The 27,440-nt window shown below is 43.7% G+C and overlaps 1 protein-coding gene across 1 annotated transcript in view; it reads right to left on the reverse strand.

Moving 5' to 3' along the window:
- RNF213 (ring finger protein 213) overlaps positions 1–25,963 on the reverse strand; it is a 135,061-nt gene extending 109,098 nt beyond the window's left edge. Inside the window, exons 1-7 of the mRNA XM_054975559.1 lie at positions 25,893–25,963; positions 20,464–20,611; positions 18,547–18,743; positions 11,967–12,740; positions 11,461–11,615; positions 8,074–8,232; positions 57–253 (exon numbers count right to left, since the gene is read on the reverse strand). Of these exons, the coding sequence (XP_054831534.1) occupies positions 57–253; positions 8,074–8,232; positions 11,461–11,615; positions 11,967–12,740; positions 18,547–18,684 (1,423 nt within the window). The 5' untranslated portion in view covers positions 18,685–18,743; positions 20,464–20,611; positions 25,893–25,963. The remainder of the gene's footprint in view (positions 1–56; positions 254–8,073; positions 8,233–11,460; positions 11,616–11,966; positions 12,741–18,546; positions 18,744–20,463; positions 20,612–25,892) is intronic.
- Positions 25,964–27,440: the final 1,477 nt, after the last annotated feature.

Genomic DNA, 27,440 nt, shown 5'->3' on the forward strand with positions numbered 1-27,440 from the left:
CTAATCAACCTCTGTTTCTATTGTCAAGATCACCTGCATACCATGTAGTTTCTTACCTGTACCACTTAGTTCATCTGACTGTATATACATACAACGATTTACAGGTTGCCCATGTTCAGAAACTTTGTAAATAAATTCATACTCTCCTCCTTTGCCGCGTGAAATGAAGTATTTATAGGGAATAGGTTTACTCATGTTATTCTTCGAAATGCTCACACAGCCATCAAACAGATAACCATGATCTCCAAGATCCCTGTTTTAAAACAAGATGGGTGTTTACAAAACCTCTGAAGGGAAACAGAAGCCTCTCTCATTCTTCATTTAAAATGTCAGCGTTCTACCTTAAAACGTAATGGGCTGGAATGAATGGTGCTTCCAGATCAGATCATATAAACATGCATTTACAATTAAAAATTAGAGGACCATGCACATAATTCATGGTTCACCAGTTTTATTGATATGCCCCTCAAAAGTATAAACTGAGCTCCCTGGAGAAAGGCTATGATAAAAGTACAGTAACAGCCTTTTAGAGATATCTATATACACAAATTCAAAGAAAACCAATGAGGTTTCTTTTCTGCATTTCTACAGACTTTGAACTGTTATCAGCGGCCCATTCAAACAAATGTTCAGTGACATCCGTCACAGCACAGCGTGGTAATATCACAAGACACAGAACGGAACACTGTACTTACTTAAGGAACCTTCATGGTAGAAGACACACTGATAAGTTTGGAGTACTGTCTTTCCTATGATTCCTGGAGACAGGAAGTAGGTTACTCTTTTCCATCTCCAGTGGGGAAGGAGTGCTCGCCCCCTTCAGTTGGAAGACTTCACTAGTACAGTCACTGACTGTTAGATATCTTTCTGAAGAGACCAGAATCCCTTGCCTTTCATCCAGAAAAGAGCAGTATTCAACTGACAAACATGGGAACCAGCTAGAGCTCGACCACGCATGAAGAACCTCAGAAGAGAAAAACTGTTGTGAAAAGACAACTGAAACGAAATGAAGAAGTCTGCATCGAGGGTTGGCTTGGCAGCCATCTCCCCCCATCCCGGGACAATTCACACACGGGCTCATCCAAACAACATCCCTCTCCCAAAGGAGGATGGGCCCAGAGTGTCCTCCTCTATTTCAAGTAAAAGGAACTTTCATATTAACTCCAATGCTCTATTTTTATTTGAAGAGAGGCTGACATTCTGAGATGTTTGGGATCTTACCAAGCAGTACATCCAAAACGAGAGGAAGAACCACCAGCCAATCTTGCCCTTAAGGTTCCACAACTTATTGTAAGATTTGCTACCCAAAAGCAGTATCAGGTGCCTGCCTCACAAATGCCAACAATAGAGATATTCATATTGAAGGCTGCCGAGGTAGCGGCACTCCTAACTGAATGAGCAGAAATATCCTCAGGTGCTTGCAGACCTTGGAGACGAATACGTTAATACAATACATTTCCTTAACCGCCTGTTAAGGGTAGATTTGAAGACCTTTTTGACTTTGATCACAGGGTGAAAGGCTACAGACACTTTCTGAAATGTCTACTGCATCTAATATACATAGGCCTCCTCTAAGATCCAAAGTATGCCAGTTATTCTCCTTTGGAAGACCTTTTTAAAAATAGCTTAGAGATAAAAACAGTGGAGAGTCCCATGAAGAAAAAAGCAACCCAAGAGCTTGAGGGGAACGAAAAATCATGGAGGTCTCTGAAACTCTATACTTGCAAGGAGGCAAGAAGAAAAAACTGAAGGTGGCAGATGCTCCCTCCGAACCAGAGATGGAAAAGAGTAGCCCTACTTCCTGCTTTCTGAGATCATGGGAAGAAGAGCGCCTCAAGCACCTCAGAGTGTCCTCCTCTCTTCAAATGAAAACATCTCTTTAAAAAAATCAACCACAGCTCAAAGTGAAATAGAAAAAAGGGTACAAAATATGTTATGGGGACAAAATGCATAACCGGTGAACAGATGAACAGATTGAAACATTCGAATTACAGTGAGGATTTCTTCTCATCACTGGAACGGAAGATATCCTGAAATGGCTTACACACACACACCCCTTCTACAGGTAGAGCTATGCAAATAGCTAGGAGGTGATTCCTAGTTCATGCTTGTCTACACTGAGATAAGGCAAAGTTCCTTATTTTGAGATAAATATGCTCCTTAAAGGTTATGAGTTTCTATCCTAGAATTCCTGTTTCTCTTCAGGAGGGAAGAGAGATCTCCCATTCCACAGATGAGAAGAAATCCTCATGCAAGTCCAATGTTTCGTTGTCCATCAGTTGAGGAAGGTAATGGGATGTTGAGGAAGGAAATGGGATGTTGAAAGCTGTGTTATCCCAAGTGGATAGCTTACTGAGGGGCAGGGGGAGTTAGTGGAGGACCACCTGCTGAAGAAATCTCCTGCTGACATCTACAGGCTTGTAGGTGTTCAGCTTACAGTGCCTGACCAAGACTGAGTTCCAAGTTGCTACTCTTCAGATTTCTGCAATGGGAGTGTTGAGATGGAAAAACACTGCTGCCCTAGTGGAGTGTGCTGTGATACTCTTGGGAAAAGGTAAGTGCTGGATACTGTAGGTTAAGAGGATGCAAACTTTGATCAACATTGCAATGGTGGACCTGGGTACTTTAGTCCCCACGGAAGATGAGCTGAAGGAGACCGTGAGTCTATGGTTCTGAAAGACACTGTGTCCTCCTTACATCCATTCCCTTTCTTTGGGGTGTACTGGCCAGGGGCCAGTTTACTATTGGTGCAAAGGAGAAATCTGCCCTGAGGACCACTGAGGCCTTTTAGAAAGAGCACAACACACACTTTATTTAGAGGGCAGAGAGTTCCAAGTTCTTACAGATATAATGATCACCAGGAGACCAACTTCAAATGGTAGTAAACAGAGAGATACTGATTTGAGTGGCTCAAGCGGGACCTGGCGTACTGCACAAAGGATCCTGAATTCTGTTTAATGTCCTGGTTATGATTGGCATTGATGTGAATGTGTATAGTGATCCTTGAGGCCACCAAGCCATGATCGTGTCCTTACTGACTTCTGCTCCCTCAGTCCTAAACCTAGAAAGAATTCTAGGTACACTGGCTGGAGAGGTAGAGGTCTAGGATTGGGGTTCTCAACTGTCTGGTCATGGCCCAGGATACCCTAGGGTTTACAGTCCACTACTCTCGGCTGATGTCTTGATGGATGAGCCAGTCTACTTTTAGATGCCTCAGAGATGCTGAGCTTGCAGGGAAGCCATGTAGGTCTCTGGCCTCTGGATGAAAAGGGTTTTCATCTGCAGGGAGTATGATTTGGTTCCTCCTTGCCAACTGACATGGGCCTTGGCTGATGTGTTACTAGTGAGAATTAAGAGGTGAGCTTCCTCTATACAGAACTGAAAGGCACAGAGTGCCAGTCGGATGGTGCTGAGCTCCAACCAATTTATACTGTGTCTGCTATTGGAGCAGTTCCACTTGCCCTGAACCATTTGAAGTTGGCAAACATGCAGGCTGGCATCTGTGGCCGTTTCCACCTGGGGGGAGGGGGGAGATTTGCTTGTGGCTGCACTGCAGGGTGCTGCTCAGAAGAAGGAGAAGTCATTGCAGCAGGAAAGAATGCAACTTGGCCTATGGAACTATGCTGATGCAGAAAATCGTGAGGCCTAGCAATTGTGCTAGATTCATTAAGTTGGCAGAACTGGCCCGTGTCAGGGGGGCGGGGCCTGTTGGATGTTCTCTCTTCCAGGGGAGAGATCTTGCAAATGTCTATGTTTACGTGAGCCCCCAGGTGGATGATGGCTTGTGATGAAGCCAACGAGCTCCAAGAACCCATGCTATACTAGATGTTGAATATTATAAGCACATCCCTGATCCCTCTGGCCTTGCAGGGTGGCCTGATAAGGAGATCATCTAAATAGGGATACACACAAGCTTGTTTTGTCCTGAGATTAATGAAGACCTGCGGGGAAGACAGCACTGAAAGTGCTGGTTGCAACAGGTGAAATGAAGGGACTTCCCAAAGAGAGAGTTTCTGTCATGCTGTCTGTAGGAGCTCAGGTAGGTCAGTTTCCTCTCTTTTGGAAGATGAAGGCACAGCCTACTTTTTCTCCTTTGTCTCAACTAAAATTTCATCCAGGGCTGCATCCCCAAACAATTTCTCTCTTCGGAAGGGCATGGAAGTGAGGCTGCTTTTAGACAGGTGATCCACATGCCAGTGTTTCAGCCACACACATCCATGTTGTTAACCACCAGAGAAGTGCACAGCATCCAAAAGTTGACATCAGCTGAGCCTCTCATAATCCGTCTGGGTTCAGATTCTTCAGGTGTTCATTCACCCAAAAGGACAGCTGTTCTAGTGAAGCAGTTGGTTCTGCTAGCTAGTGTTGAGGTTTTGTGAGCCTTTTAAAGCAGCAGCTCATTCTTCCTATCTGCACAGTCCTTGAATACATTGTGTTTGTAGAGAAAAATGCTTAACTTTCTTTTGTATTTAGCCCTTCTGAGGTAGAATGGCTGCCTAAAACTTTGGTCAAGAGGCCTTGTTATTCTAAGACATTTTCTAGCCCACAAACTCCCCCTTTTTTGCTTCTAGCCGTTTCTCTTGAGAACGGAGATGCCTCTTGCTTCTCGAACACTCTGACCTTGCAGATTAGATAAGACACTCAGAGCGAGAGAACCTCCATGGCCAGACAGTAAACCAATTAACATTCTTGCTTCATGAAACTAATTGCACCTGCAAGATGGGAGGGGGTGTCTTGGACTGCAGCCATACACCTAACTCCTTTTTTGCACACAGTCACTTTTGACTATGAGATCATACTCTTGCTAACCGATTGGTGGACCGGCCCTCCCTTCTCGGGTGGCAAGAATGGCATAAAAAACCCATTACCAATAATGGACCTCAGATTCTGTCTGGGTTGCAGTAACCACTATTGTAACTCGGTCAGTTTCTCAAACTGGCTCTGTCTGGGGATGGACGTTCCTGAACCCATCCATTTTGCTGTGCTATGAAGCCTGACTGATTTTGCCTCTGTGACCAGAGATTTTGCCTTTTGCCTTCTTGACAACTTTGACAATCTACTTCTACTATGATATTGGTATGTATAAGGTAGAGCAAATAAAGCTATAGGTATTTTTGTTTTATTCCTCACAGTCTGTCTTGTACCATTGTATGTGACCTTGCACCTTAATAAATAATTATATTATATTTTGTGTTTGGGTGTGTGACTTTGGGGTCTCAAAACTCAAGGTACTTTGCCGAACCCATTTTTGCTAGTTCTCGTGAACCACCTACCTGATAACATTTTGCTGTGCTCTCTACCTGCAAGCACAACCTTGCTAGGTAGACTTTGCTCCTTTTAGCTCCCTAATAGGCTTGGAGGGTGTCCCTCTCCTCCTAAAGCTTTTGGGAACCCTGAGGGACTGGTGGCAGAATTAAGGGCATTTGAGGGACTTTCCTTCCCTTGCCAATTTGCTAATTTTGTTTAGCCCGGCTGATAGACCTTTGCTGGCTCTTCCCCTAAGCTGGGTCGAGGCACTGAGGGCCTGTAGCCGTGACAGTGTTATCCTGGAACAGCACTGCATCTAAGAGAAGAGGAGTCACTGGGGCATCTACAAAGGAAACCTGTAATTTCTTCATTGTGGAAGGTAGGAGGAAGTAAAGGTTCTTTGCCTCCAAGTGCCCAACCTTGCCTCTTCCTCAGTGATCCACTAGGGACACTTCATTGAAGATCTTCAGAGAGAGGGACAAAGATCTTCAGAGGGAAGGGGAGCTGGATCCCTGGGAACTTTGCACCTCCCTGAATCTCCTTTGCTGGATACTTACTAGATAAGAACTCTTGATGCCACAAATAATTGTGTGCTCCAAAGCTTCAGAGTTTCTCTGATCCACCTGAGTTCGCCCATTTGCTCCAACAGCATCTCCGATGAAGCTACTTTTGAGGCAGTGATGGCAGTTTGAAAGGCCCCCATCCTAGCCCAGACATCAGTGGGGATGGATTTTGGCATGCTCCTTTGCCAGTTGGCACACTGGCTGTTCCCTCGACCTGGGGAGCTGGCGCAGGCATGATTTATGCACCAATCACGTAGTACTCAGTCAAGCTTTCCCAGCTCTGACATGTCATCCTCATAGTTTAAAGCACCAGGGTGGGCCAGCTGCCATGCTCAAAGATGTTCTGAAATGTTTCAGCATCTTATTCCTTACTCCTTCTCTTACCTACTGTTCTATGTTACGTCATCTCTCTCTCACCCACAAATATACAGTTGTGGAAGCTCTTCTGAAGAAAGCAAGGCAAGGCACGAACAGGGGTTTGCCTCCTAGCCAGAAATGGAAGCACTGAAAAGACCATTTGCAATGATCTTTCAATTCAAACCCCTTGCTGCTTGCTTCAGCTGACAGGCAGAGGAGGAGGCAAGTGGTGTGGGGTAAATTTTAGGTTTAAACTTACTGCCCTGCCGCTTATTTCATCTGATGGAATCTCCTCCTCCTCCTCCTCATGGGAGGAACCCCCTCCCATTGAATAAAAAAGCAGCAGGGCAGGAAGTTTGTCGGTTTGCTCTGAATCTTTAATGGAGCATACTGAAGCGGGTCAATAAGCGATTTCTGAAGTGGCTTGCCACTTTGGAAATTGCTTATTTCCAACTCTTTTCCCCCCCACTTAGGAAATTCCAAATCTTTTGTTGTTGTTGTTGTTGTTGTTGCAGTTTCTATTCCCTCCCCTAGCAGTTTCTATTCCCTCCCTCAAAAAGTTTTCATTTCCAACTTTTATGTATCATTAACATTTGAAAGTTTATTATTGCAAAGACTGTTATCTTTCAACTTTTTAAAATGCGTTTGAAGCTTCTGATATCTATCAAGTCTTGTTTCCTTCTTCCCCCTTTCTATTTGTTCTTGCATTCTTCCCTCATGGTATAAGGTATGAATAAGCAGGGACCCACAAGGGACTTGCAGCAGCAGCCATACCACCCCATGACTTTGCTTCCTATTCTCCTCCACCCCTATCACTCACTTTCTCCCCCTCGTCCCCTACTTGGGATCCTGCCCACCAGCTACAATATCACTCCCCCCCCCTTCACATGGCTGCAGCTGTTACAGTGGTGGGAGTCAGGGGCAAGTCCTATAGTGCGGCAGCCCCTCCTCTGACAGCATGGTGAGTGGTGGCTCCTCCACCCGTACACATGGCATTTCTGTCTCAAATATTGCTTTTGGCACTGGTGGGATTAACCACCCCTTCATTTAGCTGTTTTTAGATTTTTCAGCAAACCTCGTGGGGGATTCCCCCAAGTCTGCAGGAAGATCTCCCTTCTCTCAGCATGGCCCTGTTTTTCAGATTTAAGTATCCGCTGATAGGGCTAGGTTAGATATATAGAATTTGCTTTTTTTAAAAAAATACAGCCATTGTACTGCACCTAATGCTTTAAACTGTGGCTATGATTCTGTAATTTATTGTATATAATTTACTAGGATTTTAAACTATGATTTTATGTAACTTTTGGAGATTTTTTTAAAGTCAAAACACAAAATAAAATTGCTTAGCTAAATCTTTTAGGCATAATAATAAATGCTAGCAATAAACACTGTGTTGGTCTCATGATCAGACCATCTAGCACTACGGGGGGGGGGGGTGGAGTTTTGTTCCAACTGCAAGATTATCAAGTGTTGGGCTTTACTTCTCCTCCTAGGAATAAAAGGCCAACTATTTACTTCAATAAAATAAATCAAAAAGAAGAGCATTCAGAGACACCTAGAAGGTATACCCCACAAACTTTCAGGAATGGAGGTTAAACATGATCCCTCCCTAGTGATCTTGGCAATTAAGCATGCTGCTTGCATAGCCTATTCTGGTTATTTCCCCTGAATCAACTATAACAAAATTTTGATAGGCACATACAGGCTTTGCCTGAGCTAGTAAATAAATATAAAAAATCTAGCCCAACTTAAGGAACACCGTAGTTGAAACAGAAGACAGAACACTAGTATAGACAGTCACTGAAAAAGATATTAACAGACCATACACCTTGCCAAAAAAACCTTTTAAAAATTGCTTTCTTGCCACTGAATCCTCAATATGCAAAACATATAGAATGGTACTTACTTTGAGCAAGTCAGCTCACAGACATTCTCCTTCCAGTTTCTATATCCAGAAATGCCTTCTGCCCTAACAAACACTTTATGATTCTTAATGTCCAGCTTAAAGTCCTTAGACACTATGGCATGGAAGTATACAGTAACGCAATCTTCCAAGTTCCATTGGCTGCAACAGTAAATAAGAAAAATTAGCTTGATTTATTTTGGCAGATACATATAATAGTCTGGGTGAGCACATGGATATATATTCAGTAGGATATAAAATTTCCTAAAATTTAATAGTAAAATTCTACATTTTGGAGGGAGAGGGGGGAAAAAAACAAATGCAGAGAAAGTATACAGAATCAGGATATGGAAAACAAACTTTCAGAAGCTGCAAGAGAAGTTCCAGTAGAAATTCAGTTATCAGTAAAATAAATTGATTTTTTTTCTTACAAAAAGGAATAGATCTATGAACCAATCAGAATCAGATTCCTAAGCAGATGCAAAAGTACAGCCAACTTTATACAGTTTATAAGATATGTTTATAAGATATGTAGTCTTATGGACTTTCCCCATTCATTGCTGCTGCAGCTACCAGTAGAGCGTAACAATAGCAGGGTTTTCATGGGGCTGATTTCTCTGCATCAGTCATCTGGCAGAAGCCACCCCGACTCCATGCACTATTAATCAGCAGATGAATACCATTATGTCATTATACTGATACATATATCAGGTACTCTCATTTCCCAGCTTTCATTTTTTAAAAAGGCTCCAGCACTTTTCATTGCAAAGATGCATTTTTTCCTTCCCATCTCTGCAATTAATACGGCTAGAGTCTTTTAAGTGAAATTCAAAGAACCTGAAACACAGATTTTGTTGATGTAATATTCAATCCAATTGCTGAGATATTATTTTTTAAGTTCCCTGGTGGCAGAAGTAAGAAACAGTCATTGCAGGAACAGCTGATTTGGGAAAGATTGGAGGAAATCCTAGAAAATCCCAAGAGGTACATGAATGTAGCATGACGCTATGGGGAAGTAGAGGAAAAAACGTATTTCCCAACAGCATCAAACCCAGGGGAAATTACCCACATGGAATTAGCCATAGTCATGGAATGCAGTCACACTGTTAAGGTGTTATAGATACATGACTACTGGGAATGAACAGCAAAATGAAAATAAAAATCTCAGGCACTGGACACTTTGAGACTGGATGTAGGTTATTAACACAGCCGATTACAGGTGAATATTCTATTTATTAACTGAAACAATGATAGCACAGTTTGGACATCTAAGTTATAGAGAAAGACTGGGAGAAAGGTGGGGATTTCTCTAGTTAAGACCTCATTTTGGTGGCCACATTTATAGTATCTCATAGTCTGTATTTTGTACCTGGCCAGATTGGGAACAGGTACCTTCTGATATACCAAGTGATAGTTTTGGCAGATATCACGCCTATCTCATGTATCAAGACAGCATCGCATACAGGGTAGGAGAAGGCACTGCTGGACAAAGTATGCAATAGTTCATTACCTAGATAGCGCTGATGCTTTGGCAGAATAGCTTGTTCTGCTTTATGAGGTAAAAACATTACATTGAGAGCCAGTGTCGTGTAGTGGCTAGAGTGACAGACTAGTATCTGGGCAATCCAGGTTTGATTCCCCACTCTGCCATGGAAGCTCAATGGGTGACCTTGGACCAGTTTCAGCCTAACCCACCTATTATGACTCCTTTTCTTTTTCTCACTTTTTGTCTTTAAGCCTTTTCTTCTTGTCCCCTCTGGATAGACTACTGCTACCAGGAATTATATTCCAAAATAATTTAAATTTCCCTTTAATAACGTGCCCAAGTGTCAGGCTTCTCTGTGGGACTATGTGGCCCTGAGGCAAGGAATGGGATCTAGGAATAACATATACTCTGGGATGGGGGGGGGAAACCAAAATAAACTCTTATTTTTTACCAAAAGCGTATCAGTTTCACTACAGTACTTAAGCTTGATGGTTTTAAAGAGTGTTATCTGTTCTTAAGGTTTCCTCATAGTCACTCAGATCTTCATAAACTTTCTCAGGCTGCACACATAGTTTGCCTGCTTCATATAGATTTAAGGTTCTCTCACAGACACACAGAATTCAGATTTCCACACAGGTTATATTTCTCTCAGAAATGCTTTAACGTGCTCAGGCTGCACACAGCTTGCCTGCTTTCCCCAGACTGAATCTTTTCTCTCCACTCAGGGCCAAGCTACAAGTGGTCTTGCAGCTTGGCTCTCCAACTGCTGTCCAATGGACTTTTCAACTGTCACTTGTCCAACATTCCGCCAAGCTGCCTACATTTCCCATCAGAACTTGAGGGAAGCTGACAAGTGTCGAATCTGTGCCTTTTGTCACTAGTAGTTTGGCCCTCAGTAACTAAAAACTGTAGTTCACTCTGCCCACACTCTCAGTCATCAACCAATCATCTCACTCACTCCTCTCTTTCACCCCCACTCTTCATCTGTATCACACGAAGCATTTAAAGACAAAGACACACACACACACACACTTAAATCTTTATACCACCTCACAGGGTTTGTTGCAAAGAAAGAATGGAGGAGAGAAGAATCATGTAAGCCACTCTGGGTCCCCAGTGGTGAGAATGGCAGGGTATAAATGATGTTTTAAAAAAACTGAAATACATCACAGTGAGTATGCAACTGATGCTTTGTTCTCACTAAATTTAGCAACTGGTTTATGTAACTCAGGAAGACAGAGGAGGAAGTTTTAAGGACTGGATATTACCCACTTACTCCTTTGGTGGAATGTGATGCTTCCTTTCAGACTCAAATACAAAACAAAATCTTGACTGACCTAACAACAGAGTTTTGAACTTTATCCATTTCAGGCTTCAGACGCACATACATCCATACCTTGTATAAAAAGCATTCTTTGTGACAATTGAAATGTCTAGGAATGTCACAAAATGCCTTACAAATCTAAGTTTAAAACATGTGATGTACAATAAATTCCCAAATTACGCCCCCACCTGCTGCCTACTCGACTAAGTATAACATTCTGTTTATATACCGCCCTTCAGAACAACCTAATACCCACTCTGAGCGATTTACGAGGTGTGTTATTAATATCCTCACGACAATCACCCTGTGAGGTGGGTGGGGCTGAGAGAGCTCTAAGAGAGCTGTGACTGACCCAAGGTCACCCAGCAAGCTTCAAGCAGAGGAGCGGGGAATCAAACCCGGCTCTCTAGATTAGAGTCCTGTCGCTCTTAACCACTATATCAAACTGGCTCTAGGTAAAGTCTGTTTTAGCAGGGTCTTTCCAGCTCTGGAAAGAAAAGAAACCCATCTCCATAGAACAACTGCTATTGGCTGATGCTTACTACATTCAACACCACTTCTACAAATGTAGATGCATTACCTGTTCCTCTGCTGCTTCATATTGTTCTGGTTTGATTGTTGCTTCTCCTGACCTGATGATACAGCAGCTTTTCCCTTCTCTGTTCCTTTCATTTGAGTTCCTACTTTTTCACGGGTGTTCTCCTCCTTAGTCACTTTTTCTTCCAGCTTTCTTTTCTGTAACATATGTTTATGACATGCTTAAAAGTCGTAAGACAGGCACATAAACACGGCAAAGTTAAAAACCTTACTTGCAACACATCTGTGTCAGTCTGTGTGTGCCTGCCTTTGCAAAGCCAAAAGATGGATAAGTTGGCCAAGAAGGTTTTGGTTTCATTAGAGCCAAAATGCATAAGCAATGGGGCCATATCAGAGTTCATGTTTCTAGTTCAACATTAGGGAACCCAATAACTTGATCTATTGCAGATCTGGCATGGCTACCAAATATATCCATTGCTCCCCAACACTCCTGCTGTTTTCCAACATTCTTACAGAATTAGACTACCAGTTAGGCCTTGGATATCTTACCTTTGTATCTGAATCACTCTGTTGCTTGGCCTCTTTTTCAACTTGTGTTTTACGAGTTTGTTTCCTTTCAGATTCTGGCAACGGCACCTTACTCAGGTTTTCACCTTCTGCACTGGAATTTGCACCTGTATTTTCAGATGATTTCACATTCAAGTGCTGGTCTACTGTTAGGTTCTTTGCATCTCCTGTGGAATCGTGTGGATTTGTGTCGCAAATTAAAGCCGACGGTGTTGTATTTTCCAGAGGCTTTTCAATCACAGAAGAATGTGTTTCGTTTCGTTCTCCGCTAGGTGCTGTCTGTTTATCAGCTACAACATTTATCTTAGAGTTTTCCTTCTCGTTTTCCATCTTCTCCCCTGTAGCTCTAGCATCAGCATGTTGTGCTGTCTCATCATTTTTACTGCCCTTTTCTTCTACTTGCTCTGAATGAAGCTTGGTATTAACAGTATCACTATGGTTTTCGGTGTCATTTTCTGGACTCTGATTTGAGTCCAAGGGACTACAGCTTTTATTCCGATGCCGATCATCTTCAGAGAACTCCGTGTCTGGTTTGGTCATGTGGCTTAGTTCAGCTTGACTTTGTTCTGCCGGATTATTTTCACTTGCCGTTTCAGGGTTCAAAGAATAATCAAGGCTGGATGGTGCTGGATTATTTTCACTTGCCGTTTCAGGGTTCAAAGAATAATCAAGACTGGATGGTGCTGAAGAAAAAGCATCCTGAAGCTCAGATCCTGAAGTATTCCTATCCTTTTTATTTTTCTTCTTCTTCTTCTTCTTCGTGATGGAAGGGGAGGAAGGAAGAAACAACAGAGGAACTCAATTCTAGAAATGGAATTACACATTTTCCAGTGAAAGAAATAAACATAATCACCATCGTTGCCCTCATTAGATACAAACATAAATTAACCCTCTCTAGTATATTCATAGTTATGCCCTTGATTTCAGTTTAAGGAACTGGAGTTGGAAAGCAGCCACGTATATCTTATCTCCTACTATGAGCTATACTTCAGATCAGGCTATTCAATTTAAACTATCTTACACCCTTCTAAACCCAATAAAGTCAATAGGCTTAAAAGGGGATTACTCTTATCATAGTTAGAAAACCCACAGTGCCATCTGAAGAAAACTTAACTCTGCATTCAATAAAGTCACCTGTCTCTTGGACTAGCTCTTTGCCCTGCAATTCCTACAACTGAACTTACTGTATTACAAAAAAATCTGATAAATGATTTTCACGGGCATGAATAGAAGACCATTTTGACCCATTCTATGAACATTTTGAGAGAATTTATTTAGATTTATGTAAATTTGAAGGCTTCTTAAGCAAATTTTTCTAATTTGCAAGTTCAAAATAAATGTGTATCAAATATTCTGTATCAGGTCCAAAGGATATTTTATTTATTTATTTGACTTATACCTCGCCCTTCCCACAAGCAGGCTCAGAGCGGCTTCCAACAATATTTCAATAAATACAATAAAAGCAATAAACCTACTTAATCCAGATAAAAAGATTCAGGCACCACTGATCAAATCAGGCTACTATAAAATCACTACAAGCCCCGAGCACTGTCGTGGTGTAAATCCGGGGTGGCTGCAGGAGGAGGGTATGGTGGCCAGAAAGGGGGGACACAAAGCTGGCCCCTAATCAAAGGCCCAGCGGATACATGCATTCACTAGTCCCTATCAGCAGGGAAATAAGGAAGGCTGTGGAACAAACCTGCATGTATTCTCAGAGAAAGAATACAGTTTGGATCTGATGGAATGCACACATATTTTGTATTCAATACAAGATAGCAAGCAAAAAACAGCTGCTAGATGCGACGACAGCACAGAAAGAATGGGAAGGCAAACCATGAAGAAACCATGGAGAAAATGCAGCGGAAAGACTAGAACAGAACCACTGATTATTTCTGCTGAGCATTTTAAAGCCAGGTGCTGAAGAGAGCAGAATCAACAATACAACATTGGCCAGCAGTCTTGAATCTTGTTTGGAGAGTTATCTAAATAATTATCGCCTTTATTCACTCAGATCTAAACAAATCTACGAAGTGCCCAAACAGAAACAGCAACACGCTGTGGTGAACAGGCCTACTCTGGGCCTAACTTATGTCAAGAGCTTTGCCTGCTTGACCGGAGTTTGCAAAGGCTCTTGGGAAAAACTGCCGGTCTGTGAGGAAAGGGTGATTTCATCCTATGTGCCATTTCAAGCCTTGTCAGTGTTATCAGTCCCAGGTGCAATGCTTCCTTGAAACTGCTGAAGAAGGGACTCAAGGCATCGGGATCATTAGGATCATGTTACACTTCATCCTGTTAGCTTATCGTGAGCCACCTTGGTTCTTGGGGTGCTTGTGTGAGGACTTGGTTCAGGTACAGAGAATCATTACCATCATTCTCTGACTGGTCAATGCCCGTTACCCTGTTCCCTGGAGTTTGGGAATAAAGGTTGGTTCAGTTAGCTATGCCATTGCTCTGAGTTGGGTGTGACATGGCCATGCCTTTCCCACCTTAATCTTGGGAGCCCAGAGTCTAGACATAACTCCTTGTGATGGTTATATAGATTTACTATCTTTCTTTGATGCCTGAAACCATTGATGCTGGATTTGATATTGGAGTGGAGAGTGCCCTCAAATCATAACTGACTTACGGTGACACCTGGTGGGGTTTTCATGGCAAGAAACTAACAGAGGTGGTTCGCCATAGCCTGCCTCTGCAACCCTGGTCTTTGTTGGAGGACTCCCATCCAATTACTAACCAAGGCCGACCCTGCTTAGCTTCTGAGATCTGACAAGATCAGGCTCACCTGGGCCGGCAAGTATGTCAGATGTTGGTTGTTTAGCTTTCTTTTTTTCTCTATCATTTTATGCACTTTCTAGTTTCATCATTCTATTCACTTATTAATAAATCAATCATATTTTACATCTGTGTGGCATTGGTCCCATGCTAACTTGGCTGGGATTCTGCTGGGATTCTCTCTCTCAAGTATAGTTCGGTTAGGTGTGCAATTCCCACCCCAGTGACAGGACTTAGAAGGGAACCTCGTAGCGGCGACTGTTTCATTGGATGGGAGGTCCCTGGGGCAGGCTCCCCTTGACCCATGAACCAGGCTTGGATTCTCCACACACTCAACTTCCTATATTCTAAGGAAGCCTCCTTCTTACACTCCTACAGGGTTCTCAAATGGGACTGGAAACATGACTGGCAAGGGTTCAGAGGGACTCAGTGAGGAGTGGGTAGGGATGTGCATTTCGGGCTAAGCCGAAACGTTTCGGCTAGCCGAAAGAAAAAAAGCCGAAACGTTTCGGCTTTAGGCTTTTTCAATGGGAAAATGCCTCCGGCGTCTTCCCGGACGTCTGGGGGAGGCATTTTCCCACCGAATCAACCCAAAATTGGTGGGGACCTTCCTCTAACCCCTCTCTACAAACCCCCCAAGTTTCAGACCGATTGGACTTTGGGGGGCCCCCAAAGCAGGTCCCCCTATCCTCCCATAAGAAAGCGAAGGAGCAGCATATTGTTAGCATGCTGCTGCTCATCTTCTTCATTATTTCCTATGGGGAAAAATGAAGAAGCAGGCTTCCTTTGCCAGGGGTGGCATTTTGCATGCAAAATGCCCCCTCACCCTCAGGGGCCCTTCTCCCACCCCTCCTCCCACCCCCCACCAAGGCTCAGCCTGCTCCCACTTGGGGGGGCCATTTCATGGCCTCCCCAAGTAGGTGCTCTCATCTCTACCACTGACAGCTGGGGGAGGCTTGTCTTGCCAGGGGTGGCATTTTCCATGCAAAATGCCCCCCAACCCTCTGGGGCCCTTCTCCCACCCCCCACCAAGGCTCAGACTGCTCCCACTTGGGGGGGCATTTCATGGCCTCCCCAAGTAGGTGCTCTCATCTCTACCACTGACAGCTGGGGGAGGCTTGTCTTGCCAGGGGTGGCATTTTGCATGCAAAATGCCCCCCAGCCCTCTGGGGCCCTTCTCCCACCCTTCCTCCCACCCCCCACCAAGGCTCAGACTGCTCCCACTTGGGGGGGCATTTCATGGCCTCCCCAAGTAGGTGCTCTCAGCCCCCCAAAGTCCACCCCCTACAGCCCCACACAAACCCAATTCCCCCCCAGCTGCCACACACAGACCCAAATCCCCACATTAGCCCCTCACAGACCCAAATCCACCCCCACCTGCCCAACACCCATAACCCCAGGAACAGGCTGCCAAAGGCCAGCCCTCTCCCTTTGTTCCCTATGCTGGGAACTTCTAAACTCTCTTTCCCTGGGCAATTCTGCACAGCCCAGGGGTGCCACAATGGTGGGCACACTTCTGAGTGCCAGCTGGTCCCTGTGAAAGAGCACCTGAACCACAGACACCCTCCCTCAAATTCCCCCACCACCTACAGAGATGGCTGGTCAGCCAGCCCCATTGTTCCCTATGATGGGAACCAACTGCACAACAAAGAATAAAACAAGAACAACACAAAATAAAGTTTTTAAAAAATTATTTTCTCCCTTCCAAAGTACAAGTAGGCAAAGCATAATGACACATTACACCAGCAGTCCCCCACACAGAAAAATAACACAACTCACTTAACATCAGAGAATCACAAAGCACGATTCCTGTCAAAAACACTTTATTTCTTGAACAGCTTTAGGTTACACAGCAGGGGGGAACACCAAAGGGCATGGCAGCACTATCTTACACAAAAATAACACAACTCACTTAACATCAGAGAATCACAAAAGCACAATTCCTGTAAAAACACTTTATTTCTTGAACAGCTTTAGGTTACACAGCAGGGGGGGAACACCAAAGGGCATGGAAGCAGTATCTTACACAAAAATAACACAACTCACTTCACATTAAAGAATCACCCCAAAAAATTGCTGTCAAAAGCACTTTATTTCTGTAACTGCTTTAGGTTACACAGTAGGAAGGCACAACAGAGCAGGAAAGCAGTGTACTACACAAAAATAACACAACTCACTTCACATCAGAGAATCACACAAACACAATTGCTGTCAAAAACGGTGAAGTGGGTTGTATTATTTTTTGTAGTACATTGCTATCATGCCCTGTTGTGCCCTCCTACTGTGTAACCTAAAGCTGTTCAAGAAATAAAGTTTTGCCAAGAATTGTGTTTTTGTGATTCTCTGATGGGGGGGTGGGAGGAAGGGTGGGAGAAGGGCCCCTGAGGGTAAGGGGGCATTTTGCATGCAAAATGCCACCCCTGGCAAAGGAAGCCTGCTTCTTCATTTTTCCCCATAGAAAATAATAAAGAAGATGAGCAGCAGCATGCTAACAATATGCTGCTCCTTCGCTTTCTTATGGGAGGATAGGGGGACCTGCTTTGGGGGGCCATAACATGGCCCCCCAAAGTCCAATCGGTCTGAAACTTGGGGGGTTTGTAGAGAGGGGTTAGAGGAAGGTCCCCACCAATTTTGGGCTGATTCGGTGGGAAAATGCCTCCCCCAGACGTCTGGGAAGAAGCTGGAGGCATTTTCCCATTGAAAAAGCCGAAAGCCGAAAGCCTTATATGAAAGAGAATCCTCTTTCGGCTTTCTGCTTTCGGCTTTAGCCGAAAATTTTTGGCTTGCACACCCCTAGGAGTGGGCCATATTACCCTACTCCTTTTTCGGGTACTAGATCCCGCAGTTCTCCTTCAGTCCACCATTCTCCTCACCCAGAAACAGAAAGCAATGGCGCCCAGAACTCTACCTACCAAATGGTTTTCTTTACTGTACTGCCTACATCTCCATTTCTGCAATATAGTGGTTTGTAATGAGCAACAAAGACTTTCTGTTCATCTTAACTGTTAACTCCTTTCTCACTGGGGGTTTGCTTCTAGGGCACGTTCAGAACACTCGCATGCTTAGTGCAATACAGCAAAGCTACAAATTCAGGAAAGCAGCCATTTTCACAGGAAGTTCTTAACATTCTGTGAACTGCCCGTAGCCCAAAATTCTTATTTTTTCTGTAGGCAGATTCATTTAAGTCCTGAGTGAAATCTGTAAAACTGTAGCAACTATGTTAGCATTGCATTTCCACATAGCTTGGCAGTTTATTTAATATATTAATATATTGTCGAAGGCTTTATATATATATAAGTAATATATTAATATACTGTCGAATATATTAATAAACTCAAAGCAGTTGGATTAGACATTTAACACCTTCTTCCAAACAGATTCAAGCAGACAATTCAGTGGCAACTATTGATTCGCAGTGGTGCACTTGCTTAGGATATACCACATTCAGGAAAAACTACCTGCTGCGGGCTTGAGTGTGGTGTGCAGCCCTCATATAGGCCTGGTTTCGCCCTTCTCCTCTTTCTGGAAGGAGGATTATCATCCAACTCATCCCAGTCTACATTGTTCACTATTGCCTGCTGAAAAATAGCCTTGCTTTCAGACACCACCACAGCAGAAAGCAAAAAACAAGTTACCATAAACATTGTCAACAAATACAGCTAGAACAACTCAGCAACTAGTTCCACAATGCCTGTCCCCAGAAGAAGGACATCAGTCATTACTGCGCTCTTAGTTAATGAGAAAAGTCACCTGAACCACAGTGAGCACTCTGTACCTGAAATATACTCACTTTCTTTGGCAAAACAAAACCCTGAGTCAAAGAGCTTTCTGGTAGAGATTGAGAATCTTCAGGTTCCTTCTGCACCAGTTCACTGGGGCAATGCTCATCACCATCATGTTTCAAGGGAGGGATGCTCTCTACCTTCATTTCCCCCCCAGCTTCCACCTCCTCCACTGAAGTCCTTCTTGCATCTCTATTCTCTGCGCCTGAAACAGAAACCTTTGTCAATTTGTAAGGTCAGGGAAGCCACTAAAATAGAAAAGCATGGTGGATCTCAACAGTGACTGCAAGTTGCCAATTCATACACTTGAATCAGCCGCTTTTCAAAACCTAACTGATGAGCCAGAACCCAGTACACATCTACCACTTTGATGCAGGAATTAACATGCATATGCTGACTTCATAGACTGCACAAAAATTATTCAGCATGATATAATAATTTAACTGTTTATATATCGGTTGACATGGAAGCCTCCTCATGAGCACGGAGTATGTGGGATGTGAATGTTTTAACTAAGTAAAATATAATATGCAACTACGATTTAGGATCGGAATCATCCTGTAAACACCCTGGTGCCTACAGCATAAATAACTCAGATGCTATCTCAAAGTGAGGCATAGTGGTCTAGCATGTTATCCTCTTCCCACAAATTGCAAAAAGAAATATACATGACCACGTAACAGGGCTTCTAGCAGCTTGTGCAAAAGTAACAGTATTCTTGTTTGTTTTGCCATGCCATAAATCTACTGGGCAAATTTCCTCTCCACTCTAGACCACAAGAGATACATGCAGAGCAGCATCTTCTTCTAATTGAAAATCTTAAAACATGGTGTCTCAAAATGGGAGCAGAGAAGACACAAAGAATTTGCACTTGTTATTAGCCGTAGATTTTCAACTGCTGCGAGCTTACTCACTTTGGACTGGAAGTGGTTGGGGGAACAAATTATACTAAGAATGGGGGAGGGCACAGAACAGAGCGTTAGAGCGGCTGCGTGGTGAAGAAACTGCTGAATGGAAGCACGTGCAGGATGCATATATTTAATGAGGATTGCAGGAGGAAGGAGCTCTCGTGAGCACTACTTTCCTTTACTATGTAACATGAAAAATTGGAATGGAGAGACTGAGCTAAAAGAGATCAACAAACTATTACTAGACAGTCAAAGTAAGGAAGGCCTATCATTTTTTATTATGCCTCCTTCCAACACAATCGAAAAGAGTCCAGTGGCACCTTTAAGACTAACCAACTTTACTGTAGCACAAGATTTCGAGAATCACAGTTCTCTTCTTCAGATGCATGGAGGGTAAGAAGAAACTGGTCAGATATATAGGTGGAGAGGGGAGGGGGGAGTAGATGCAATCAGTAGCTTCTGATAATGGAATCAGATGGCTTCTGATAATGGAATCAGTTACTTCTGACAATGAGATAATCATTCATAGTCTCTATTCAATCCAAGCCTAACTGAGTCAAATTTACGTATGAATTCCAATTCAGCAACTTCCTGTTGGATTCTGTTTTTGAAAGGTTTCTGTTGAACTACAGTGACCTTTAAGTCCTTGATGGAATGTCCTGGTAGACTGAAGTGTTCTCCCACTGGTTTCGGGATGTTGCCATTTTTAATGTCAGATTTGTGTCCATTTATTCTTTTGCACAGAGGTTGGCTGGTTTGTCCAATGTACCGAGCAGATGGACATTGTCTTCTTCCAACACAGACATTATAGAAACGTAAGACATAGCAAGACAAACAGTTAAAACACCAACTGTATCAACTTGAAAACCTCCTGGTTATGAGGGAGTGCTGACTTAAGACACATCAGTGGTCCTCGACTAACTCAGTCTACTGCTGACATTTTCCCATGATGTCTGGATGCAGCTATATTCCAGGAAGTGATCTTATATATTAGGATACCTCTGCATATTTTCCTACCTTGTGTATTGGCAGAAGGAGCCAATCTCTCTCCACAGCTGCTGCAAAAATTGTGAGACACATTTTGAGAGTTGTTGATGCCACATTTCAGGCATTTAATGCCCTTCTTCTGCTTCCGCCGCCCCAGGGTGAAGCTTTTGCTAGTCTGCTGAACAGAAAGACAACAACAAAAAAATGGGCAAAAAATTAATCCTATGACATAGGGTTAAGTTTCACTCTCTAGAAAGGGAAACTGAAAGTAGAGAAAGCCGTTTTTATTACTCTTTCAACATTTCACATTCTTTTTTAAGAGAATAATTGTAATACAGGCGCTTTCATCAGTACAGGAGAACACAGGCTCTATAATTTAAAAGCATGCTATAGAAAAGCCCCAAGAAACAAATGTTTTCTTTAAAAACCAAGAGATGTGCTTAAAGTAATTAACTGTAAAAATTTACATTTTGCCTTTGAGCGGCAAGACTATTTACAACAAGGAAAAGCAGTTCAAGAAACACGGTTACAAAAGGAACACAGTTCCTGGCTCATGCACTTAGTAACTCCGCTACCAAAACGTATCTTAAAGCCTCTCCCTACCTCACTTGTATTCCTGCTGCTACCCTTAATGCGGGTGTAGGAGGCAAAACATCCCCTCCAAGAAGTGTGTTGCCAAGCAACAGAGGTTGTAACTGTCTCTAGAGGTGGGGATTCTCACTTAAAAAACAATAAAAACCAAAGCATGATCACTTCTTCCTCCCTTAATGTTAATGAGAATTTTTACATCAATGCTGTCACTCGGCACTATAACTGAGAGAGGACATGCCCTACCCAATCATATTGATTCCATCCTGATTGCCACAAACATTATCATCATATGCATTGGTATCTAAAAGCACAACTGTATTTTCAGATAAGACATTTATTCTGGCATATTAATACAGACCTGTAGACTGTACCATGCAATCATCATTTACACGATGATTGAATAAATCAGTATTTTAAATCATAAATATGTATCACTTTAATCAGAATTTCAAACCATAAATATGTATCATGAAATATGTAACCAGTCAATACTAGATCAGGGAGCCCTGTGGCACAGGGTGGTAAGCTGCAGTACTGCAGCTCACGACCCGAGTTCGATCCTGGCAGAAGCTGGGTTCAGGTAGCCAGCTCAAGGTTGACTCAGCCTTCCATCCTTCCGAGGTCGGTAAAATGAGTACCCAGTTTCCTGGGGGTAAAGTGTAGATGACTGGGGAAGGCAGTGGCAAACCACCATGTAACAAAAAGTCTGCTAAGAAAACGTTGCGATGCGACGTCCCCCCATGGGTCAGTAATGACTCAGTGCTTGCACAGGGGACTACCTTTACCTTTACCAATACTAGATCGCCTCACAAATATCTCAGTAGCCCTTATCTGGGCCAAAATCTGCAGACTAAGTTTTTTTCGACCTAACTTTCAGTCTGCTATGTAGGACAGAGACCAATTCACATGTTGATGTGACATGGTACCCAAATGAGCATGACATGAATGGATTTTCAGAACCTATTTACTGCAACTATCACTATTTTCCAGAAGGATAAATGGGAGACTTTAAAAGGAAGAACTTCTTCATGAGATGGCTGAAGGATTTGTGATGGAACACTTCTGAGGAGATGCTGGCAGTTTTGGAAGAACAGATGCAGAGCTGACAGACATTGAAAAGGTTTGCTGAAGCACTCTGAGGTACAGAATCTCTCCCCCTCTGGGGATCTTATCCTCTTTAAGTGAGCTTTTGCGGCTCCACCTTGTGGACCTTCTACAGATACAACCCTGAAGTTGGACAAAACCAACAGCTGCCTGTACATACGTTCTCTCTGTGGTAGCCCCCACCTTATGGAATGGCCTGCCTGAGAAGGGCAGAAAAGCTCCCCTCACCTCGCTTTTTACAAACTATAAAAAACTGAATTATTTCCTTTTTTACTCAATAGGGCTGAGCTGTAAGAAATAGCTCCAAGAGATGCCTTGGTAAAGGGACAGGGACCATAGACTATTCTACTGGGTACTGTTTGCTGATGTCGATATGCTCCTACTGGGTAGTTTCCATGTTGTTAAAGAGGTCATGTTTAATTATTTATGCTGTGTTTCAGTATTGTTTCATCTCTGTGTTTGGATTTATGCTTGTTTTCGAACGTTTGCAACCCAATACCTTGTTGTATTTGTTCGCTGAATGTTCTAGCTGTTGTTTATAGTGACTTGTACTTTGTAATCCAACTTGGGTCTCAGGGAGAAACGCAGACTATAAATAAAGCAAAGTTAAAAATAAAAATGGAGTTGTTACTGCAAAAACGCCACCAGCCTCCAGTACTCTTTCTCCTCCATGGAAACTAACCTGGGTAGGGACTAGCCTCAGGAACTAATCAGAAGCAGGGCAAGCATAACACAAGCTTGTACTCTTACCATTATGCTTTTCACCATGACCATTTAGCATCCCATCTAGGGACATGCCTCTTCCCTTCAAAAGACATGCTGAAATGAACTATGTCTGAACATAAACAAAAGGACTCCTCACTTACCAACGAACAACTGCAGCTTGTCTTTACTCTCATTCACACACAGAGAATTAAGAGGCAGTTCTCATCCCTGGCATCTATTCTTTCAAAACTAAATATTGTCTTGACTACGACTGTATCTCTGGATAACAGCCACAGCACAGTTCCAAAAGTGTTAGGAAATCTGAAAAACGTTCACTGGTACACTGCATACCACCACACTTCATGCCTCTACTCCATACTTGTGAGGATGCTTGTGAGTTAGGGTAGCAGCACACAACAGCCTCATGCAGGAATTGGTGGTCTTCAAAGTTTTCAAGCTGTCACACAAGCATGCTTCCTCAAAATTTGTACTCATGCTTTATGTGGCAAGCATGGGACCAGTTTGGTGTAGTGGTTAAGAGCAGCAGGACTCTAATCTGGAGAACCGGGTTTGATTCCCCACTCCTCTGCTTGAAGCCAGCTGGGTGACCTTGGGTCAGTCACAGCTCTCTCAGCCCCACCCACCCCACAGGGTGATTGTTGTGAGGATAATTACAACACACTTTGTAAACAGCTCTGAACATGGCATTAAGTTGTCCTGAAGGGCAGTATATAAATGCTATTACGTTATGTTATATGTCTACTGCATTGTGCAAACACTTTGTACTATCACCTTATATTAGCAGTTGCTTGAAAATATTGGAATAATGAAGTCTGGCTCGCAAATAAGGCCAAATAAAGACATGCTGAGGCCCTGAGCTATGTCAAGATGCTCCAGGTTACCAAAAGAAAAAGGTATTTTAGGGGGGGTTGTATTTAGAGACGCCATCATAATTTGAGAGTCTAAAGTATGTGACTTGTGCATAAATCCAGCTCTGATTTTAAATCTGTAATAAACAGAGGAAAAAAGTATATGGGGCTAGGCTAGGAAGATGAAGTATAAACTTCCGGTGCTTTTATATACTCTGGTCGAGGAATCAGATAAAAATTCTGTACACTTCACCTGAGAAGCCCACTTTATTAGGACTGCCCTTCTTATTCAGAAATTGATCAGCTAGGCAACCAGATCAATGCCATTTTCCTCTGCAGTCTTCAAGTTGTGGTGCAAGAAGAATGGCCACCCCTTCCCCATAAAGCCGCCTTTTACTGTCACACCACTGATCTATTAAGGTCAATGTGACTAGCAGTGGCTTCCCAGAATCTTAGATAGAAGTCTTTCAAATCACCTACTACCTATATAAGCCCAATCTCATCAGATCTCAGAAGCTGAGCAGGGTAGGCCTTGGTTAGTAACTGGATGGGAAACCACCAAAGAAGACCAGGACTGCTATACAGAGGCAAGCAATCACAACCCACCTCTGTTAGTCTTTTGTCTTGAAATCCTCACCAGGGATCACCATAAGTCAGCTATGACCTGATGGCACTTTCCTCCATCACCTATACCTTGCAGTCAAGAGATTCCAGGCACTGAATACCAAACAGATGTTCTACTACTTAACCACTGCCCTCCCCTCCTGGTTCCTGCACTTTCGGCTGCAGGGAGGCTCAGCAGATGACACCTTCCAACAGAGAGAGATGCTCTGTCCCTGAATTTCTGCCTGCCATGAAGCTGTTAAAACGCGAGGGAGCCTGTCAGGCCACAAACAAAAAAGCAAAAACTGGTGACAACCCAAGCCACAAACACTAAAGCCTCACTGGACACTTGGGATTCTCAGTAGCTATACAAAGTGACCTTTTAAACTGGGAAACTGACAAAAACTAAACTGCCAGCACAGTCTAGAAATTGTCTGAACGGGAGTGCATAATGTGACTCCCCTCCATGCTCCAAATGCCCCCTCAACTGCCATGCCTAACAAGCAGGCGCCTATAAAAAGCGAGACGCAGTCTAGGCCCGGCCTTTTTGTTTTCGTTTCCCTAGGTGGCGCCGGCCGGATAAGAGACCAATCAGAGACCGCTATGCAAATAACGGGCTCCCCGCTGCACGTTTGCGTCCCGCTCCCACCTACGACCGGTAGATGCTGCCCGCCCTCGACCAATGAGAAAGCAAAGAACGCGCAACCAGGCGAGACTTCCCCGCACTACAAAACCCAGAATGCCTCGAGGTTACGGTTTTCAGTAGGTTTGCAATATCGAAGTCTCTCGGTGCGAATAACGTTTCCCAGAAACTACCGGCCACGACAATAGACACAACTCTGCCTCTTCTACGATACAACAGCCCACCGGAAAACGTGCTGCCTCGCAAACGTTCATTTCTCCTAACCAACTGGCTTGAGCAAGAACGTGCAAAAATTGCCACTGTTATTATTTTTTATTTAAAGCAATAGGCTCAAAGTCACACTTGCCGGGATTTATGCTACGCCATCCTTGGAGACTGCCAAATCGCCGGAGGAAATCTAGGAAGACGATCGAGGGCTTAAAACCGTACACCATCCCATAACACAGCTAAGCTATTTGTCACCTTGCTAATTTCATCAGCGGGGGAAGCGGGTGGGGGGGGGGGGGTGGAAATCACGTAACAACGAAAGCAACCATATGGCCACCCATCGGTGCCACACCCGTCGGCAAGAGAATGCAAAGGTCCCTGCTTCCATCTTGGAGACCCGTCCATCCCATAAGCAAATCACGAGGCAAGCAAGAGGTTTTCTCCCCCGGTCTTGCAGCCACCACGCGCTTTTTTTAACAACCACATCCCTACCAGGTCTCCATCCCATCCCCACAATCCGGAAAAGCAAACCGCACCCCCTGTCCCGCTACAATATTAGGTGCAAAAAAAAAAGTTTCCCTGCTGTTCCCTGCATCAAAAACAAGGACCACTCAACGTAAGAGATCCGGCCCGCAACTTCCAGCCCTGAGCCAAATGGCTTGCACAAACCTAAAGCAGCTCAGCTGCATTGATCGGTTGCATAAATGCACATTGGAAAGGCATACTGGGTTACTCACCCACACCCAGTTGGGAACTCGCAGCTATCGCCGCCCGGAGAAAGGACCGCTTCTCCGTCTGATGCGTAGCCCGCAGGTACACACAATGAGTCCAAGTTTCACTTTCCTTCTACCGCTCCCTGCTTTACGCGCACAGTTTCGCTTTCCCGCAGATCGCCCGCTCCGCCCCTCTTCCTTCTTAGCTCGGCCGGCCCCCGCTGCTTGTGCAAGTCGCTGTAGCCTTGAAAGTATGTCCGGAAGAGGGGAATTCCAAGGGACTGCAAGGCTGCGGTGCTAGAAGTTGGAAAGAGGACGCCTTGGAACAACTTCCCTTAAGTCTTCTTTCCCAGAGCTAGTCAAGAGTCCAGTAGCACCTTTTAAGACTGACCCACTTTATTGTAGATCTGACGAAGACAGCTGTGGTTCTCGAAAGCTTATGCTACAATAAAGCGGGTTAGTCTTAAAGGTGCTAGATAGGTAAAGGTAGTCCCCTGTGCAAGCACCGAGTCATTACTGACCCACGGGGGTTTGTCGCATCATGACATTTTCTTAAAGGTGCTACTGGACTCTACTATTTTGCTACTACAGACGAACACGGCTAACTCCTCTGGATCTGTCCCAGAGTTGAATTTGCAAACAAAGACTTGTCAAAGCCCAGAAGGCCCGGCCTCTAAATATCATCTTCAAGTAAATCAACATCATGATAAATAAAAAGTATAATGTGAAGCAAACGCTGAGTTTTAAAGTGAAAAAGAATTATACACCAGTGTATCTGAATCATTAAAAGGCATCCCAAAAGTGTGAACAATTTTGGTTAAATTATCTTAAGTAATCAAGTGTATGGAAGTTGCTAACCTGAGGGTAGGTCCTTAGAAGAAAATGGCTGAACTTAAGGTCATGTTGTAAGCCTTGCGGTCGAGCACAGGAATGTGTTTACCAGAGCTGGTTGGGAACTCCTGCAAAACAGTTTCTATGTTCCCTAGAGATTTGACCTTGGGTAGTGTTCCCAGGAGGGCTCTGTGCTTTACTCCCTAGATTTCTAACAGCTGCAATACCAATTAAAAGGTGAGCCCTGATTGGTTCCTGTGTTGCTAGGCTCTAGGAGCCCGTTTGGTGCAGTGGTTAAGAGCACCTGACACTCATCTGGAGAGCCAGGTTTGATTCCCCACTCCTCCACTTGAAGCCAGCTGGGTGACCTTGGGCCAGTCAGCTTCTAGGAGCTCTCTAAGCCCCACCCACTTCACAGGGTGATTGTTGTGGGGATAATAACATACTTTGTAAACCGCTCTGAGTAGGCATTAAGTTGTCCTGAAGGGTGGTATATAAATCAAATGTTATTATTGTTGTTGTTGCTGCGGAGTGATTCACTGAAGCCTGAAAAGATGGCTTCCCAGTTCACTCAGTGTCTCTCTACACTAGACATTTTACACAGGGATGCTCAAGTGAAAGAACGAACACTTGTTCTCCCATTGTAGATACACATGCACTGTTAGGGAGACTGAGTATACTTGAATATAAGACCACACAGAAAGTCATCTGAGCGTCCCGGTGTAAGATGTCTTGTGTAGA

Source organism: Eublepharis macularius, chromosome 4 (assembly GCF_028583425.1).
Source record: "Eublepharis macularius isolate TG4126 chromosome 4, MPM_Emac_v1.0, whole genome shotgun sequence".
Lineage (NCBI taxonomy): Eukaryota > Metazoa > Chordata > Lepidosauria > Squamata > Eublepharidae > Eublepharis > Eublepharis macularius.